At 46.4% G+C, this 21,253-nt stretch overlaps 1 protein-coding gene across 1 annotated transcript in view; it reads right to left on the reverse strand.

The window, feature by feature from the left end:
- Positions 1–2,209: 2,209 nt before the first annotated feature.
- Positions 2,210–21,253, reverse strand: part of TOX2 (TOX high mobility group box family member 2) — a 140,194-nt gene continuing 121,150 nt past the window's right edge. Inside the window, exons 4-9 of the mRNA XM_058562664.1 lie at positions 10,681–10,920; positions 7,979–8,206; positions 7,433–7,513; positions 6,209–6,604; positions 5,435–5,562; positions 2,210–3,162 (exon numbers count right to left, since the gene is read on the reverse strand). Of these exons, the coding sequence (XP_058418647.1) occupies positions 3,126–3,162; positions 5,435–5,562; positions 6,209–6,604; positions 7,433–7,513; positions 7,979–8,206; positions 10,681–10,920 (1,110 nt within the window). The 3' untranslated portion in view covers positions 2,210–3,125. The remainder of the gene's footprint in view (positions 3,163–5,434; positions 5,563–6,208; positions 6,605–7,432; positions 7,514–7,978; positions 8,207–10,680; positions 10,921–21,253) is intronic.

Below are 21,253 nucleotides of genomic sequence, written 5' to 3' on the forward strand. Positions count from 1 at the left end.
AGCCATGCCCTCCTTCTGGAGTGGGGGCTGGGCCTTTGCGCAGGCTGTGCCTCCTGCCAGGACTCCTGTGTTTGTGGGGGGAGGTGTGAGTAGAGGAATCTGAAGCAGGCGCTTGGCTTCTGGAAGGGCAAGTGGCTTTGGTCCCTGGGCCAGCTCCACGGACAGTGGGGAGGGCTGCAGGCAGGAGCTGGGGGTCCTCACAATGTCAAGGGCACTGCTCTAGAGTCCAGGTAGTAACAAGTGGTCTCGAGGTGTGGCGGGTCCAGACCACAGCCTGGCCTTGGCGGATTGAGGGTGCCATGGCCACAGCGGTACCTGGTCCATTCCGAGGCTGTGGAACCCAGGGTGCAGCTTTGGGCGCACAGGGGCGGGGGGTGGGTATCTGTGGCAGAGGCCTCGGTGCTTTTACAGTGGTTGTAGCCTCGGGCTCTCGGTGGAGCCGTGGACTGTGGCCGTCACCTCTGCAGGATGGAGTAGGAAGAAGGCAGCAGACACTACTTCCCAGGGGAGAGAACTTCTTTGTGAACACACGGGAACCTCCATCCCCCTTGGGCGAGGCTTGGGTTGGTTTCAGGGGCTGAAAGTCTTGCATTTGCAGGTAGGGCCAGAGCCATTAAAAGAATATGGAAGGTTACTGACGTGGCTCCACTGCGCTCAGCTAGTATCATAGGTCTGTTTCCCTAGAAATAGACAGGGGCTGAGACGGGAATTCTGGTTCAAGTGATTTATTGGGTGGGTGAGCTCAGAAGGGGAGGGAGGTGATCAGGGCAGGTGGGGAAGGAGCTAAGCGAGGATGCTTTTGCAGCTGGAGACCTGCTGCAGCCTGATCCCATGGGAGCTGTGGAGTGTGGTCCAAGAGTTGGCTGCTCCATTATTTGGTCATTAGCTGAGGGCAGCTCTGGGGAGAAGGGGCATCACCTCCCGGTCAAGAGCAATGACTGAGACAAACAGGGGAGCTTTGTGAGCAGCCGACACTCAGGAGCTGGGGGATGGACACTGGCCAATAAAGGGAGCTGGGTGCGGCACCAACAGCATCCACTATAGTTGGCGTCCACTCCATGGCCCTGAAATCAGCCTTCTAGTACCTTCCACTGACCATTGGCTCTGTTCCCACTCTCTAGGACCACAGGACGCACCCACTTGACAATCCCTGATATCTGGAGGCAGGGTATCTAGACTGCTTGGACATCTCTGAGCATCCTTTGCAACTGAGAGGCCAGCCTTGGCATGTGGGCACTTCCAAAGGACTCCTGAGCTCTAGGCACAGCAATGAGGGGACAGGTGGGAGTGTCCGCCTCAGAGGCAAGAACCCAATAGCCTTGCACTCTTGTTATTTTGGGCTGTCTGCGTGGATTCCAATGATGCTGTTTTCTCAAATGTAGAAGTAAGAGTCAAATATTAAACTAAGTCATCACCGTGTTACTGACAAGCTCCCCCCAGGAGAGGAAATTGTAGCCACATGAAATATTTATGCTTCGCATTGCAAGGATGCTGCAGACATGACAGTGGGTTGTTTTTGTTGGTTGGTTTTCTTTTTTCTTTTTCCAAAGTGGATTACAAAATGCCCTCCAGTGAGGAAACTGCTCAGAGAGAAATGGCACCCCACTCCCAGGGCCGTCATCTAGGTGACACACAGAGGAGCCTCCCCATGGACAGCCCAAAGCTGCAGCCCCAGAAAAGCTCCTCCACACCTGGCAATTGTTGTTTTTCCAGATACAGTTAAAATAGTCACATAATTATTATTATTTTTTTTAAGTATCAGCACCTAACATCTGTCAGGAAACCTGGTTTACAGTCCCTTGTCTGAGGTGCTTCCTATGCTCATGTTTGGAGAAGTCCCCCTGGCCCCTGGGCTCCGGCCGCCCTGAACCCACCCTCACCTCCACCAGACTGAGGACAGAGGCCCCATCGGTGGGAGTGGTGGGGAGGGCTCACCCTGGTCACCTGCTGATGAGTGCTCCCTGCGTGGCCAGAACCCCTTTCAATCATCACAAGAACCCTACATGCTCAACCCATTCCTACCCTACTTCTACAGACGGCAAGACGGAGGCCAGGGGGCCCCGTCACCCACCCATACCCAAACAGCAGGTATGACTTTTATCTCAATCTGCCTGACGCCAGGGGCTCTGTCCTGGCAAAGCCACCACCAAATGTCACTTCCAAAGGCCTGGCCCTGGCTGACCAAGTGCAAGAGGAAACAGACTTGTCTTCAACTTTTCAGAAGTTTTATTACAAAGAAGTTTGAGAGAAGCACTGGGCACCGAGACAGACATTCGCCAGGGCCAAGAAACAGCGGCAAACAACACCAAGAACCAAAACCCAAACCAAACCCCACACCACGCACGCTTTAGGATAAACCGCATTTCTGTTCTCAATTTTTCTTCATAAATAGACAAAAGTCATTGTTGGCCATTTTAAATAGATGGTTTAAAAAAAAAACGCAACGCCTCCGAGTGTGGCTATAAATTTTCTGGTTCTTGCTGTACAGACGGTGAAACAGGGTGGCAGCCGCCTCTGTGCACATCTCCCTGAAGATAAAACTTAAAAAACATGTGCTAAGGGTCATATAAAATGCTTTTTACCTTAAAGGAAACTACTTTTCTCCCCCCACAAAATAATCTTACAGATGTCTTCAGCACAGTTCTAAACACTTAGTCAACTACTTACACGGAACCAACAGTTCATAGGGTTCAGAATCTTTTGTTCACACTGTAAAACCGGATTTGCACGTCTGTGGCTAGGCTGGCCCCTGCCCCATGCATCTGGGGGTGGGCTTCTGTTGGTAAGCGACCCCGCCAGGGGCAGCCCACATGAGCGTGGGCCAGGGCCAGACGTCCAGACATAGGGTGCGGTGTGCAGGGCGAGAAGCGGGGGCCACGGTGACCCTGGAGCAAGCAGGTCGGGGGCGGAAGGTTCCTGCAGGTTCTTTGGGCTGGCGGCGGGCGGTGGCTGCCTCTGCAGTCTGGTGGGAGGTTGAGGAAGAGACTCAGCCCTGGGGCATTGGCTGTCACTGCTCTCTCTCTTCTCCATCACCCTGCTTCCTGCCAAGGCCTTTCTCTGCTGTCGGCCCCTCAGGCTCTGAGCAGTGCCCTTCCAGCAGCCTCAGGGAGGAGGGGGAGGCGGGATTAGGTGAGGTAGAGCGATTTATCCCTGGGGAGCAGGCTGTGGGAGAGAGGAGGGGCTGTCAGAGCTGATGTGACTCCACCCAGGTGCCGGGCCCTCAGGGGCCTGGACACAGGGCCCCATGAGGAACCAGGACATCCGCTCACTAGCCCTTCACCCCGACCCCAGATTCAGCTGCCCCCTGAGGATGAATGAGGGGCATGCCCTGGTCCCTCCCTGACTGTCCACCAGGCAGAAACAACACCCCTCCTGGGATCCTGGCAGGGGACCACCCGGTCCTTAGCACTGGGGGAAGGCAGCAGCAGGGTGTCTGTCCTTCATCCAGGCCAGTTCCAACACCACCATCGCTCTCAGGTCAGTTTTCAGTCACAGTGTTTCATTTGTAAATTTCAAAATGAATTAAAGAAGGGCAGGTACTTTATATGTTTTTACAATAGGCCACTCATTTGCGACAATGTGGATGGACGGCAAGGGCATTACGCTGAGTGAAATAAGTCAGGGAGAGAAAGACAGATATCCTATGTTCTAACTTATATGTGGAATAATAATAATTAAAAAACCCGAAGCTCACAGATACAGAGAACAGATTGCTGGTTGTCAGAGGCGGGGGCTGGGTGAAATGGGTGAAGGGGATCAAAAGGTACAAACTTCCAGTTATAAAATAAATAAGTCCTGGGGATGTAATGTACAGCATGGTGACTATAGTTAACAATACTGCATTGCATATTTGAAAGTCACTAAGAGAGCAGATCTTAAAAGTTCTCATCACAAGAAAAAAAGTTAAAACTACATGTGATGATGGATGATAACCAGACTTGTGGTGATCATTTCGCAATATATAAAAGTAGCAAATCATTATGCTGTATATCTGAAACTAATATAAGGTTATATGGCGATTGTATCAATTAAAATAAATAAATGAAATAGGGCACTGCTGTGGTCTGACCTCTATGTTGGGGGAAGCTCTGCCATTCTGTGATGTCCATTAAAGAGCCCCCCACCTCCAGACTCTGACTTTGGGAAGGGAAACTGCGGTGAGGGGGAGGGTGGGAGGGGCTGCCCCTGCTCAGGGTAGGGAGCGAATTCCTGCTGAGCTGAGCTGAGCCTGCCCACCCGGTGGACTCTCCTGTCGGCACACCAGAAGTGGGGGCACGTGCCACGTGTGCTCGCCCACTGGTGGGCTTGGCACGGGGAGGAGCAGGAAGGCCCACAGCTAGGGCTGGGGCAGCCGGGCCCGCGGCAGAGATGGCCACCTGCCCACCAAACGTTAGTGTCCCGCCTTCCACGGGGTGGGCTGTTGCTGGGACGGCAGCCCAACACCACGTTTCCCAAGTGTGGCGGGGGCATTAGTTCTTGCCAGGGGAACGGGAGCCGGGGTTGGCGGGTTAAGGAGCAAGCGTGGCCTCTCCCTTCTGTTTGCTGTTCTGCTGGCTGAAATGAGAGGTCACTCTCTCGGAAGAGGTGTCGCACGGATCCAGGAAGACTTTCTAGAGGAGGGGCAGTTAGCGTGGGTTTGAAAGGCTGAGTGCAGGAGGGGGGAGGATGCCCTGAGGATGAGGACCAGGGAGGAGCCCAGTGGAGTCTGCGTGTTGGAGAGGATGTTGGGCTGCAGGGCTGGTGGGGGTACCAGTAAGGTTGGTGAGCCCTTGTGTTCCGTAGTTGGCCCTTTCTAGGCCGCGGTGAACACTGCTGGTGCCTCACCCAGATCCCTTCCTGCCCTCGAAGCTGCCCTCTGCTCCACAGAGCTGCTCTTGGCTGGATGGGACCTGCCTTACCAGCGGCTATACTCCCCGGGCAGCCCCACAGCCAGTGGCTGACTGACATGGGGTACAAAAGCCCTAAGCTCCAGGTGGGACCAAGTCTATAGGGGATGCCTGCCCAGAGCTCCCGGTGGGATCAGGCTGAAGCGAGTCTCCAGCTGAGGCCCCACCCTCCCTCAGCTCCTTCCCCTGCCCTGTCCTGCTCCCCTTCTCCTGCCAGCTATCCCTCAACACGTCACGGGGGACCCAGTGACGCTCAGGCTCCGCTTCTAGGGACTTGACCAAAGATAGACGACATTCTGTGAACGTCACAGGATGGAAGGAGGAAAAGCAGGTTGGAAGGCAGGCCTTGCACAGACCCGCTGAGGCCTTCCGGGGCCTGGCCTTGCTCTGCGTCCTCTCCTGAGGAGCCCACAAGGCGCTCCCGCGGGGCTGGCGGCGACCTGGCGCTGTTCCACACCCCCTGCCCTTTCCCACCCCTTGTCATGGCTCCTGCTCTCCAGCATGGGCAGGACCAGGGCCGCCCCAGCGGTGGCGGGGTCAGGGCTGACCTGCAAGTGCTGATGCCACACTCCGCGCCGGGGTAACTGCTGTCCCAGTCTGCGCTGCTCGTGGGGTTGGACGGGCCAGGTGAGCGGGATGCAGAGCCGCTGGGAAACTCGGAGATGTGAGGGAAGTCCTGCCGGGGGAGGAGGAGGCCGTGAGCAAAGGCGAGAGCACAGGAACTGTGTGTGCCTGAGGGGCTGAGAGGCTTCCTCCGCTGGCACAAAATCTCCACTCTGCCTCTGCCCGGATGCGTCTTTCTTTCCCCACTAGAGCACCCTTTGAAAAATTCAGCCCTTAGCCGCGTCAGGGGGTGAAGGACTTTGCTTTCAGGGCCTTTCCTTGTCTGGGCCTCAGTTTCCCAATCTGTAAAATGGAGTTAGTGGGCTGAATGACCTCCCAGGGCCGTGCAAGTCTTGTAACAGTGCACGTTATAACAGTGCATTACTGTTGAGACAGGGGCTATGGGGCTGATCTGGCAGAAGCCGCAGTGGCCCCAGCGCCTCGGGCCAGAGAGCAGAAATGAGCGAAGAGGAGAGGAGGGCCTTAAGAATGTGAAGAATCTGTCTGGCAACTTGTCAACTGTTCCCTGCAGCCAGTCCATCTCAGGTGAGGTGTACTAGACCCACTGCATAGAGGTGGTAACTGAGGCTCAGAGAGGTAAGGTGCCTAGGCTGAGGCTACACAGCGGGTGAGTGGCAGGGCCAGTATTTGAAATCCCAAGCTGCCTCCCCTCTCCACAGGGGGTCCCAGAAGGGCAGTTCCTACTGGGCCCTGCTTACCTGTGGCCCGGGAGGTGAGGGGCTCATAGCCAGCTGCACCTGGAGCGCCATGGGAGTGGGCAGGACTGGAGGCTGGGGGGCTGGGGACATGCTAACAGGTGGACTGAGGAGGGCGCCCTGGGCATGGGGGGGCAGTGGCAGCTGCTGGTGGAGCGGTGGGCTGAGCGGGAAAGAGGGTGGCGGAGGCGGGGACGCGCTGAGGCCTGACAGCAGCGACTTGGAGCCCAGCGTCCGGGCGAGGCTGGCGGGAGAGGCCCCGCTGCGGAAGGCCTGCAGGTCCCCCGGCGTCAGGAAGGAGGCCAGGCCTGGCATGGCGTACACGGGCTGCTTGGGTGGGAGCATCTTGGCTGGCGGGTTCGCCTGTGTGCTCTTGGTCTCACCTGGGTCCGGGGAGCTCTGGAGGGAGACAGGCACCAGTCACTCCAGAGAAGATGGATAAGCCAGAGCGTGGGCCATGGGCCAGGTGGTTCTGCAACCCGCTGACATGGCCCTTGGCTGGCTCTCTGGCCCCTTGGGGGAGAGCTGTGGACTACCCAGAGATAACGCAGGGTCCTTAGTACACTTGGCTCTGACCATCCCACCACCCCCTGCTTTAATCCCTGGGGGCTCCCCTGCCCGTGGGGGACCCATGCTCCTCAGCCTGGCCGATGAGGCCAGAATGATCCAGCAGGGCCATCCTCTATTTATGCTCCCCCCAGCCTCTATGTCTTTGCGTGTGCTGTTCCCTCGACATGGAACGCCCTCTTTGCTTGGCCCTTTATGGCCTAACCCAGAAGCCATGTCCTCTGTAACAGCTTCCAGACAACACCGCTGCCCCCTTGGGCCACAATCCACCACCATACTGAGCCCCGCTGCGGTGCTGACAGAGGAGGCAGAGAGTGTGGTCAGCAGTAAAGGCCAGATTTGCAGACCGGCAAGAATGGGTATGAATCCCAGCACAGCCACCTAACAAGCTGGATAATTTCAGGCAGGTGGCTTAACCCCTCTGAGTGTCAGGTTCTTGTTGGGAGAGTTAAATGAAATGACATGCATGTCAAGCACCCCGCATGAGCCTGGGACACAGTAGGTGCACTGAGAAGTGACCACAGTGGTCTTACTCATCCCTTCCAAGACCTATGGTGTTGACCTCAGTGGGCCTCAGTTGACTGTGGGCCTCAGTTCTTGCTCCATCCCCCCAGGGGCCCCACTCTTATCAGGGCTGTGTCTAGGGATTCCAGGTCTTACCTTGGAGACAAGGCTGGCCCTGTAGGCTGCCAGAGCCTTCAGATATTCCTTCTTTGCTGCCTCGGTCTTCCTCTTGTAGGCCTGAAAGATCCAAGACAGGGCAACGTTGGGAGAGGTTGGGTGATCAGCCTGAGGTCACACAGCAGGTAACTGGCATTTTCCAATGAACTGGTTCTGGTCCCTTCTCCCCCTGGAGGCCCTGGAGAGAGGGCCAGAGGCATTTGGGCAGTGGGACAGGAAAGCTCTGGCCTGGACCTCAGACTGTCAGAGTTGGAGGGACAAGATGGAGGGAGACGCCTGTTTTCATTTTACAGATGAGGAAGCAGAGGTCCAGGATGGTTAGGTCACTAGTGACCGCAGTTGGAAAGCAGCAGAATTGGAAGTAAGCTAACTTCTCAGCTTACAGAGGGGCAAACTGAGCCCAGTAAAGACCTCGGCAAGAGGCTAGTTCCAGAGGCTGGACCAGGTTTCAGAACTTCCAAGTCTGTCATTGGCTCCAGGGCCTCAGAGCCTCGTGGGATGGCCCAGAAAGGGACAGAGACTCACCTGTTTCTGCTCCTCTCCCAAGCTGTCCCACATGGAGGCCACGATTTTGGACACATCCCCAAAGGTGGCGCTGGGGTTCTGTCCCTTGATGGCAGCCTGAGTGTCTCTGAAGAAGAGCGCGTAGGCTGACACGGGCTTCTGTGGCTCGTTGGGGTCCTTCTTCTTCTTCTTCTTTGGGTTCTTGGCCTTTTTCCCTGGGTCAGCTGAGGGTCTCTTCTCTCCCGACATCTGCCCGGGTGAGAGGAGTTAGAAAATCAGAGTCCCAAGGCCTCCTGCCAAAGGGGACCCAACCCAGCCTCAGGCAGAGCTGGACTTTCCTCAGCAGGCCCATCACGTGCTTGTCCAGCCCCCAGCACAGGCAGTGACTGGGGGCTGGCCGGCCACCACCCAGGGCTTGAACATGGGCAGCTTGGGCAGCACTGTAGGGCTAACCACGCCCTGGGTGGGGGAAGCAACACACACACACGCGCACGCACGTGAGCCCTGGGTAGGAGTCCTGGGTTTTTTGTTTTAACTCATTGAGAATAAGCATGATGGTAAAGTTGATTCAAAGAAATATAAGAGAAAGACAAACTGGTTAATGCCCTATAGACCAATAAAACTATCACTTTTTGGGTTTTTAATCTTTTCTACTGGACAGAAGTCATTTGTATCTCTCCAGGGAAAAATTAATTTCCCTTGTAATCAGACAAAAATCGTTTACATCTCTATCACTTTTTTCCCAAGCTAACGTGTGTCTTTACAGAGTGTGAAATCCCCTAATCAATAACGAACAATGAATCAAAACAAAGGTACCTGCTCCCCGAGAGTCAGAGCATTCTTGAGTGAGCCTATTAGACGATGCTGTGGGATGCCAGTGAAAGAATGTGCAGTCACTTTTCTTTCCCAATTTCCAAATTCTGGATATATATTTTTTCTTAACAGCTGTTCCCCCTTGTGATCACAAATAATCCCCAGAGACTATCCTGAATTACAAAAGGTCGGTCTCTTCCACCATGTTTCAGCTGTGCACTTGGGGCAGGTGGTTTAGTCCCTGGGGCCACTGTGAAGTGGTTGGATGGGAGTGAGGTTAGTGTGACTGTCATCGGGTGTGGCCTCACCCTGGACACCTGGCCTCTGGAGCAGTCAGACTCTAGGACCACAATCCTGTGAGCACCTGACTTAGGGCTTCCCGGGTGGGGAGGGGATGGAGATGCTCACCACAGACCTCAGGGGGTCACTGATGGGACCCTCAGGTCACACAGGGATCAGGGACCTTGGTCAAAGGCCCTGGATCCTGCAGAGAAGACTGGTTCTGTGCACTAAGAAGATGAAGGTGACACCAAGGAAACCGTGGGCCAGCAGCAAGTCTCAGGCTTCCATGTCTGAGGGACAGCGAGGGGCCGCCTGTAGCAATGGAGGTTCTGTTCCTGAACCTTTCCCTGCAGCCTCAGTTCTGGTGAGGCTCTGACACAGGATAAGGGATGCAGATGCACCCTGTAACTGATGAAGAGCTGAGCGGACGTGGCACTGCAGGTGGGCACATATGAGGGAGCCAGACTGCAACCACCCCAGTTTGAATCCTGGTTCTGTGACACTGCATAAGTGACTTAACCTCTCTGTGCCTCAGTTTCCCCATCTGCAAATCAAAAACACTAATGGCACCTACCGCATAGGGTTGTGATGAGGATTACATGGATTCATACTTGTTGTGTGCTTAGAACATGTCTGACCCATGGGAAGTGTTTGCTAAATGAAAAATAAAATAAAAACCACCCTGCCTGGCCAACCAGGAGACCAAGTTATCCTGAGGAGGAAGCTGGACCAGGATCCAGAGGCGCCCACCCCAGCCCAGGAGGGCAGGGTCTCTGCTAGATGGCGCGGGGGCCATGGTTACTGCCAGGCCTCTGTAGGGCCACCACATGGAAAGGGCTGAGAAGCCCTTATGACGAAGAAAGGGCACCAGACTGAGGGCGGCAGGATGTTGTGGGATCAAGTCTTCATTCTGCCACTAGCTCCGTGGGAGACTCCCACCAAGCACTCCCATCCCTGGCCTTTCTGGGCCTCTGTTTCCCGCCCTAGTAAAACGAGGTGCTTTCCAGCAGAGATGGAGATTTGGAGTCAGTGCAAAGAAAGGACCGGAGCCTGACAGTGATGGGCTCTCATCCCTGACATGTGCTTGAAGAGGCAGGACCACCCCTGGCTCCAGGGATGGTGGGAGGGGGCAAGTCCCCAACGGGGGGTCGTTTTTAGTGCCCCATCCTGTGGTCAGTGCTGCCCAGAGGTGCCCTCTGCTGGACCACACATTTTTGTCAGAATATTTTTGCCTAAAAGGTCGAAGTGGCCATAAGAGGTGACCCTGAGGATCTTTGCCATGCTATCAACGCCACTGAAATGACCCACTGGCCGTTCAGGAATAAGACCTCAGCATGTTTTCACAGAATCTTCTCACCCATCCCCTTGACATTTGTTGGTGTTTCTGCTTTATCCTCAAGGCCATGGGAGCACAGAGGGGCAGAGCTTGTCAAGGACGCTCAGCCAATTTAGCAGCCGAAGCCAGATTTTCCAAACCCCAATAGTGGCTATTCCCACCGAGCAGGTGTTCCGGCCAGTGGTCCCCGTCCCACCTGCTGATTTTCCTCCTCCTTCCTCCACTCTTCTAGCGGCCCATCCCCTGCTGACAGGAGAGCATCTTAGGGCTTTGCATCTCCACTGCTCCATACCTTGAAATGTGCTTCCGACTCCTCCTCCTGAGTGGAACTGGAGGGAGAGGGGGTGGCTGACTTGCTCCCCGGGGGTGACGGGGAGCTGTGGGCGATGCTGCTCCGGATGCCCATCTGAGAAATGAGCTGGGACTGGCTGAGGGCGCTCATGTGGCTGGCCAGCATCGCCGGGCGGCCCAGCAGGGGTCCTGGCCGGCTCGAGTCGTAGGCAGCCACCTCCGAGTGGACCATCTCCTGGATCTAAGAGAGGAAGACAGGGCATTCTGAGCTAGAAAGGACCTGCCACCCCATCACATCTGGTCCACTACGGGACTCAGAGGAGGGGCACGCAGACGAGAAGTGGAGGGTGGCTGGCTCCACTCTGAGCTGTGGTTTCCCCACGGGTCCCTGAGAGGTGAGCCCCCATTCTACTCTGCATGATTCAGTGCACCTGGGGGGGCCTATGGCTCCCTGACAGTTTACCATTCCATTGACATTCACCCTGCACAGACGGTCAGCACTTCAGCCCTTGCCAGAGAGCTCAGTCCAGCTGTGAACCGATCATTTTATGATACTGAGTCTTCCCTCTGGGAACACAGCATGTCTCTGCATTTATTCACTCTGCAGCCCGATAGCAAAGAGCACAGATGCTGAAAGCCAACTGCATTTGACTGCTGAGTGACTTCGGCCAAATTATTTACCCTCTCTAGCCCTCAGTTTCTTCATCTGAAAAATGCGGGTAATAATTAAACTTACCTTCTAGGGTTGTTAAGGATTAAATGTGCCTGGCACGGAGTAAGCCCTATATTGTATAGGGGTTTGTTAAATACATAGAATAAATAAATCCTTTAATAAAGTTTTGCACTTTTCTTCCTATAGGTTAGTAATTTTTAAATTAACTATGCCCTTTGATATTTTCTAACTGGTTATTTTTGGAATATAAGAAAGCTACTGATTTTTACATACAGGCATTTCTCATACTAAACACATATTTAGAATACTGTGTATTTTTTACTTACACATTATATATGTGCACACACACTGTTCAGCAAGGCATACCAATTTGCATGCTCATAATTATTTTTATTTCCTCTGCATCTGTGGTTATGTTCCCGTTCTAATTTCTCATGTCGAGTATCTGTGTTTTCCTCTCAGTTTTTCTTCATTAGGCAGGCTCATGGGTTTTTTACTTTATTATGTGGGATTTTTTTTTCCTCAAAAGAATCAAATCTCAAATTTATCACTTCTACTCCTTCTCTGTTTTCTAATTCTTAAATATCTAATTTTATCTTTATTTATTAATCTCCTCCTCTGATTTTTTTCTTATTGTATTTTTTTTGTGTGTGATGAAGAACTGCCCTGAGCTAACCTCCACGCCAATCCTCCTCTTCTTGCTGAGGAAGACTGGTCCTGGGCTAACATCCATGCCCATCTTCCTCCACTTTATATGGGACGCCACCACAGCATGGCCTGACAAGGGGTGCATTGGTGTGCACCCGGGATCCGAACCTGGGCCGCCAGCAGCGGAGTGCACGCACTTAACCGCTATGCCACGGGGCCGGCCCCTCTCTTCCTCTGATTTTTAAACATTTGTTGTTGCTTCCCTCTCAATATGAGTCGTATTTTTAATTCATTATTTTCATTCTCAATTTTTAGTAATACATTTAACGCTACAAATTTTCCTCTGAGTGTGACTTTAACATGTCTCATTGACTTCATCATATAAGATTTTCATTATTGATCTTTTTTATCTATTATTTAATTCAGTTTTAATTGTTTCTTTTATCCAAGAGTTGTTTAAGAAGAGTTTTGAAATTTCTAAGAGGTTAATTTTTGTTTGTTTGTTTATTTTCCTTTTGCTAATTGCTGGTAACAAAAATGATCAAAGAATGTGCTCTGTACTATTTTCACTTTTGAAAATTTACGAAGGTTTCCCTAAGGACCTAAATATGTTTAAATTTTGTATATATTCTACAGTACTTAAAGGCAAAGGGTAAACTGTGTCTGCAGATTAATGTAATAGTATCACATTTATCTATCCGATCAGTGGGGATTATATTATTCCCATTCCTTTGTTACTTTTTGGCTTGTCTAAGTTGCCTACAACTTTTCTGCTTGCATTAAAATCTCCCTTTTTTGAAATTTTTGTTTTGGGAATTTGATGTTGGTTTCTTTTTTTGTTTTTTTAAGTTGCACTAACTTTTTTTTTTGAGGAAGATTGGCCCTGAGCTAACATCTGTTGCCAATCTTCCTCCTTTTTTCCTTTTTTCTCCCCAAAGCCCCAGTAGATAGTTGTATGTCACAGTTGTACAACCTTCTAGTTGCTCTATGTGGGACGCCACCTCAGCATGGCTTGACAAGCAGTGAGTAGGTTCGAGCCTGGGATCCGAACTGGTGAACCCCGGGCTGCTGAAGCAGAGCGCGTGAACTGAATTGCTACACCACCGTGCTGGACCCTGATATTGGTTTTTATTGCAAAAAGAAAACTGGCAATTATATCTTCATTATGGAGTGAACTTTAATATTATTATAAAGTGTCTCAACTTTGCCTTGAATTCCATGTTAACTTGGCTCTCCTTGCCTGTATATATATTTGTTTGAATTTGTCTAGCGTGTCTTCATTTCTGAGGAACTTTCTTTTTTACGTTTCTCTGAGTTTTCATTTTTTTAGGCTTATTTTTGTCAAATGTGGACATTTGTGTTGTGGTCAGCTTTAGAAAAAGAACCTAGATGTTTCCCTTTTTCTTTATGCCCTGAAACAGTAAAAATAACATAAAAATTATATTTTCCTTAGAGAAATAAAAAAGTTTAGACATAGAACCATCTGAGGCCCAGTGCTTTTTGAAAGATTGATTCTCATAATATTTTCCATGGCTAATAGGTCTATTTTAGTTTCCATATTCTCTTAGTTTTGATAAATTATATATATATATTTAGAAAATTGTCTATTTCATCCAGATTTTAACACTAATAGCATATAACTGGGATAATATTATCACACATATTTTTAACCTACTCTATGATTTTTGTAGTTAAATTCCCATTCAAAATTGTAACATTGTGAATGTATGTTGCTTTTTAAATTTTTCCTTCTCAAAAGTTTATATATTTTCACCTGTCTATCCAAAGAACCAGTTCTTCTATTTTTAAAAAAATAAATTTAACAACTTTTGTGATCATTAATTAAATTTTGCTTTTCTATTAACGTTGACTTCAGGTATCATATGTTGCTCTTTATCTAGCTTTTCAAATTAAACAGTTTACTTATTTTCACATTTTCTTTTTTAATAATAGAAGGATCTAAAGCAGAGGTTCAAAGAGGAGCACTTTTGCCAGGTAGGAGACATGTGGAAATGTCTGGAGACACTATTGGTTTTCACAAGTGACTGTAGTGTGTGCGGGGGGTGTAGTGGCATCTAGTGGGTGGAGGCCAGAGATGCAGGACACCCCCCCCCCAACAAAGAATTATTTATCCCAAATGTCAGTAGTGCTGAGGTTGAGAAACCCTGTTCTGTAACTAAGATTTTTTCCCCTGAGAAAGATTTTAGCTGCATAATATAAATATTTTTTAAATATTTGACAACTGAAGATTTGATTTTCCTTTTTTCCCTAAAGTTATTTGGAAAAGAGTCTTTATTTAATGTATCCTTTTGTTATCGTGGTCAGAGAACATGACACCTAGAATTTTATCTCTTTGGTACTGAGGTTTCCATTATGGCTTAGGATATGATTAATTTTTGTAAAATTTTCATGTACATCTGAAATAACATTTACTCTGTGACATACGCATTTCTCTATGTTCTATTCAATAAACTGTTTTGACTGTTTTAGCTGTGAAATCTCGAGAAAAATGAGTTAAAGTCTCCAACTACTGTGTGTTCTCATCAGTTTCTCTATAGAATTTAAACAGGTTTTCTTCATATAGATTGATGGGAAGTTATTCATTCCCATAAATGTCTCAGAATGCTATATTTTCATTATGGCTTCTCCTTGTTAATAAAAAAAAAAGCATCTTTGCCTCATTTGATGCTTCTATTTTTAATCCTGCTTTATCTGTGATCATTATCACTCTCTTTATTTTTTCACTGTTTTACTTTTGTCCTGCATCACTTTAAGTGTGCATCTTGTCAACAGCATATAGGTAGATTTAGGTTCTAACTGAGTTCTTAATACAATATATTGTGAAATATATATTTTATTATATTAATCATAACAAAACCTGAGAAACAGGCTTAAAGTGAACTGTTTTAAAGAGTAGAAGGTTTTACAAACAATACAATTAAAAAAATGGGCAAAGGACTTGAATAGACATTTTGAAGACATACAAATGGCCAACAGGTACATGAAAAGGTGCTCAACATCACTAATCATCAGGGAAATGCAAATCAAAACCACAGTGAGATATCATCTCACGCCTGTTAGAATGGTTATTATCAAAAAGACAAGAGGTAAGTGTTGGCGAGGATGTAGAGAAAAGGGAACCCCTGGGAACTGTTGGTGGGAATGTAAATTAGTACAGTCACTATGGAAAATAGTATGGAGGTTCTTCAAGAAATTAAAAATAGAACTACCATATAATCCAGCAATCTCATTTCTGACTATATGACCAAAAGAAATGAAATCACTACTTTGAAGAGATACCTGCACCCTCATGTTCATTGCAGCATTATTTACCACACCCAAGACATGGAAACAACCTAAGCGTCCCTGAATAGGCAAAGGGATACAGAAAATGTGATATGTAGATACAATGTTATTCAGCCATAAAAAAGAAGGAAATCCTGCCTTTCCCAACAATATGGATGGACTTTGAGGGTATTATGCTAAGTGAAATAAATCAGACAGAGAAAGACAAATACTATATGTTCTCACTGATAAGTGGAATCTAAAAAAGCCAAACTCAAAGAAATAGAGAGTAGGGTGGTGGTTGCCAGAGCCCGAGGGGTGGGGGACATGGGTGAAGATGGTCAAAGGGTCCACACTTCCAGCTATACAATTAGTAAGTTCTGGGGATCTAACGTACAGCATGGTGACAATACTTAACAATACTGTATTGTATACTTGAAAGTTAAGAGAGTAGATCTTAAAAGCTATCACCACATAATGGAGGCGTTAACTAACCTTATTGTGGTAATCGTTTCACAATATATACAGGTATCAAATCTTCATGTTGTACACCTTAAACTTATGTATGTTAAATGTCAGTGATATCTCAATAAAGCTGGAAAAAATTTTTTAAAAACTCTCAAAAACAAAAAGAGCAGAAGGTTTTAAATCTATTCTCTAAACATCCTCCTTTCCACTCCAAAATGTACACAGTCTTCCTTCCATGAGTCTTAAAAGCAAGAATCTGATATTATTTCCTCAAGGGCAAATTGGCCTTGGGGCTCTGTGTTTAGGGCTTGTTGGTTACTTTATTTCTTTTCTTCCCAGCTCCTTGCTTTAGAATTCTTCAACCAGATATTCCTGACTCAGTAATTTAATATAGTGCCGACACTTGATAATGGCAGATTTTTGAATTTTTGCAAATGTGCTAAGTGTGAAATGCTCTCAAAGCTGTTCTAATTTGCACTGTCCTGATTACTGAACACCTTTGCATAAGTTTACAGGCTATTGGGTTTCTGTTTACACTGCTGCTGGGAGTGTAAACTAGTAAGATAAACACTTTAGGAGATAATCTGATAATACCCAGTATGTTGAAGACACCCCTATCCTATAACTTACCAACTCTACTCCAAAATAGTATATACTATAAAGAACTTTCCCATGTGCACAAGAAGATGTGTATATGGGCAAAGGAGTGTCTTTTCAATGGAATGCTGGGCAGTGGCTAGTGGATCTCTGGGGTTATCTGTTTCTATAGCAATCTATGCTTCTGTCTTTGACTAGGCTACTTTACAACTTTGTAAGCTGTAGAAAAATGATATTAATGCAACTTAGTTTTTATCATTATATATTTTTTAAACTGTGGTAAAATATATATAACATAACATTTACCATCTTAACCATTTTTAAGCGTATGGTTCAGTGGCATTAAGTAATTCACATTATTGTCTACCATAAATACCATCCATCTCCAAAGCTCTTTTTATCTTGCAAAACTGAACCTCTGTACCTATTAAACAATAACTTCCTATTCCTTCCTCCCTGCAGCCCCTGGCAACCACCATTGTACTACTATGAAATTTGACTACTCTTCTATGAATTTGACTACTCTAGGTACCTCCTGTAACTGGAATCATACAGCCTTTGTTCTTTCGTGATTGGCTTATTTCATTTAGCGTAATGTCCTCAATGTTCATTCATGTTGCAGCATATGGCAGAATTTCCTTCCTTTTAAAGGCTGAATAAAATTCCAATGTATGCATATACCACATTTTGTTTATCCATTCCTCTACTGATGGACACTTGTGTTGCTTCCACGTTTTGGCTACTGTGAATAGTGCTGCTATGAACACGGGTGTACAAACACCTCTTCAAGAACCTGCTTTCAATTCTTTTGAGTATATACTCAGAAACAGAATTGCTGGATCATACAGTAATTCTATTTTTAATTTTCGAGGAACTGTCGTATTGTTTTCCATAGTGGCTGCGCCATTTTACATTCCCACCAACAGTGCACAAGGGTTCTAATTTCTCCACATCCTTGCCAACACTTGTTTTCTCTCTCTCTCTTTTTTTTTTGGATAGTAGCCATCCTAATGGGTGTGAGGTGGAATGCAATTGATTCTTGTCCATAAAAATGCAAATAAGTGTGGTCTGGTAGAGGTACAATTGTTCCTACTCTATAGAAAAGAATATTCTTCGAGTTGTTCCAAAATTATATTCTCTCACTCTATAGATATTAACCAGTTTTGCATTTATTAGAAAATTTATTTCAGCATTTTTGGTTGCCTATACATGCGCCTATTGATCAGATTCTCCTTTTAGCCAATTGTAATATCTTACGGGTGTCCTCATTAGTTAATGAGTTAAATAGACACATTTCATTTTATGTTTATATGAGAGTCATGGCATTACCTTTCAAAACTCATACATTAAACAAAGATGATCATTACAGCATTTTTTTAATTCCAGAAAAACTGGAGATAATCTAAATGTTCACCAATTGGGAAAGAGTGAAAATCTGTGATATAGTCACATGATGGAATTCTGTACAGAGTTAAAGTGAATGACCTAGAGCTACATCTACCAATGTGGATGAACTCAAAAACAATAATGAGTGAAAAGAGTTTCATAAGGATACATACATTTATATACATGTTAAAAACATAAAACATTACTGTAAAGTGTTTAAGGACATATGTAGTAAAAGCATAAAAACACCTACTACGGAATAGTGGTTATTTCGCTCTGGGAAAAAAGAGACAGATACAAAGCGTGTTTAACTTGTATCTGTAATATTTTGTTTCTTCAAAAACAGATCCGAAGCAAAAAAAATAATAATAAAAATAACATGGGCTCTTCAATGTGTAGTGTTGAATGTAAATGTGATGGGTCCTGGGAAGTCTGGGATGAGGGGAGATGGCTGGCATCCACATCACTTAATTGGCTATGTAATGCATCCTGAAATAAGGTATGACTGATCCTCTAATCTCCAATCTGGGCTCCAAACTCTTACATTCAGTTACCTAATTGACATCTTCACTTGGATGCCCCACAAGCACATCAAACTTAACATGTTGAAAATGGAATGCTTAATTCTCCTTAAACCTGTTTTACCAAAACACTAAATGGCACCATCAGCCTTGAAATTGTCCAAGCCACCTACCTGGGCACCAACCTTGACTGTAGGATCAACACCCCCTCCCCTGCCCCAGACATACTTCTGTTGGCTCTACCCCTACAATGAATCCTAAATCTCTCACACCTCTCCCTCCCAAGCCATTGTCATCTCTTTTCTTATTTTATTGCCTTGCTCCCCATCCCTATCACCAATCTATTTCCCATGCAATCACCTGAGGGATCTCTAAAAATATGTAAATCAGACCATGGTACTCCCCTCAAAATTCTTCATTGGCTTCCTGATCCCTTTAGAATAAAATCCAATCCACTTACCACTGTTTTCAAGGCCCTGCATTATTGGATCCCATGCTAACTCTCCAACTCTCCTTGTACACTGTCCCCTTCACTTACTGCACTCTAGCTCAACTTGACTTCTTTCATTCAGATCTTCAGACACGGGAAGATCTGCCTCAGGGTTCTGTGCCCACAGCTCCCTCAGCTGGGAGCATCCTTCCCCTTGGTCTCTGCATGTGGCTCCTCATCCTTCAGTTCTTAACTTGAAAGTCACCATCTCAGAGAAGGCTTCCCTGACGCTTTGTCTAAAACACCTAACCCACTATCATTGTTCTCTACCATCATACTATTTGTTCCCTTCATAATGGTTATTTTAAGCTATAATTATTTCATTCATTTATTTGTTTATTGTCTCTTTTCCCCTCTGGAAGCTCCATGAGTAGAGGGCTATCTTGTTGGCTATTGCATTCCTAGTGACTTTGATAGTGCCTGGAACATAGTAGGTTGGTACTTAATAAATATTTGTTGAAGGATGGAAGAAGGAAGGGAGGGGAGGATGGTACTCCTGGTAGGTAAAACTCCCCACTTGCCTCTTTCCTTTTTTTTTTTTTGTGAGGAAGACTGGCCCTGAGCTAACACCTGCCAATCCTCCTCTTTTTGCTGAGGAAGACTGGCCCTGGGCTAACATCCATGCCCATCTTCCTCCACTTTATATGGGATGCTGCCACAGCATGGCTTGACAAGCGGTGTGTCGGTGCACACCTTGGATCCGAACCGGCAAACCCCGGGCCGCCACAGCAGAGTGCGTGCACTTAACCGCTTGCGCCACTGGGCCGGCCCCCTCTTTTCTTGAGAATGTGATGGAATGCGAGTTGTTTATGGCAATAGAATGGGGCAGAATTGGTGGAGGATCAAAGGAGATGTACCATTGGTTGGAAATTTCCTTCTTTGAATCAGACTTAGGATAGGACATAGTCATTCCCTGTAGGATCAACAATCTCCTAAGATTTTTATGAGCCAGGTAAGACTCGATCTTCTCTACATCTTTTTTTGGAGTTTCCTTCACCCTCCTGGCAAAGGAAGCATAAATAATATTAATAATCAAAACAAAGAAAAAACACAAAGTACTGAATAAAATGATAGAAGAATAAGGAAGTAAGGATAAGTAAGTAAAATAGTTATCAAAGTAAGTATAAAGAAGCTTGTGTAAAAATCAGGAAAATTAACCCATTCGTATTTATTGTGAAAATAGCGTTATTTGTTCATAGTTATCTCAGCTTATGTTTTTGATTCCTTGACTTTTCCCCCATCTTTCCTTTGTTGATCAAGTTTTATCTAGTGATTTTTATGCCACTATACTATATCTCTGCCTCCTCATGTAAGAAGAAAAATTAAACTTTTAATTTTTCCCTCCATCAGTGGTTTGTGTTCCAGGTCGCTATTGTTAATTTATGTGTTTTCATTAAATCATTTATTTCAATAATTATTTTTACAGTTGCATTAAGTTTCATAACCATTATAACATAGTACTTATACATTAACTCTACGTTTTGCTGTTTTCATTGTTCATGCAACCATTTTTTATATCATATTTTTCCCATACTTGATCTATTTTCATTCATTTTTTAATCAAATGTACTGCTTCTTTAAGTAATTTTTTATCCCAAAGCTTTTTTGAAATAAGAAAAATATGCATGGTGCTATTTTTGTATGCAGGCAGTATTTATTTAATTTTGCCTGTTACTTGGTAGGCTCTTTTGGGCTGAACACTTTCCACTTTCTTCAGATAAGTGATATTTTATGCTATTATTTCTTTCATTATTGCCTCTTTTCCACTGGCCCTATTTCCAAATTTCCTATTAAACACATATTGAATCATCACACATTTTATATTTTCGGTCATAATTTTGAGCTCTTTAACTTCTTCCTTGGAGTTTTGGGAGAAAATCTCGAGCTGATCTTTTTTGCTTATTTGATTATCTGCAGTGTTGTTCACTGCTTTCACTGCATTTTTAACTCCAATCATCACATTTTTCATCTGAAAGCAATCTTTCCTGATTTCAATTTTCTCTCATCCCACAGATACACTATATAATTGAAGTTGGTCGATTTTTCCCCATTTCTGGGAGCAGGATCTTCAGAATGGACCTTCTTTAGAACTACAGATGTTGTACACTTGTCCAGTGATTTTTCTTTATATTACTAATACCTACATTAGCGCCTTGCACACAGCAAGAGCAAATGCTTGTTAGACATATTGAATAAAATTAAAGATAGAACAGCAGAATTGGGTGTGATCTGGGAATGATATCAAATTTGGCTCCGCTGTGTCCCAGGTCTCCATGGAGGGTGGGCAGGGAGCTGGGCCACTTCACTCCTGCTAGAGTTACAAATATATTCTCAATAAACAATTGTTAGACCTTTCATGGACGTCTACTTTGTGATGGACATAAGCAAAGAGAGCTGTGGGAACAAGAGAGCCATCCCAACAACTGCCCTCAAGGGTCTCACAGTTCGTTAGGGAGACGGACTCCTACGTAAAGATAATATATGACTGGTTATTAATAGATATAAT

The sequence above is a fragment of the Diceros bicornis genome, chromosome 19 (genome assembly GCF_020826845.1).
Source record: "Diceros bicornis minor isolate mBicDic1 chromosome 19, mDicBic1.mat.cur, whole genome shotgun sequence".
NCBI classification, from domain to species: Eukaryota; Metazoa; Chordata; class Mammalia; order Perissodactyla; family Rhinocerotidae; genus Diceros; species Diceros bicornis.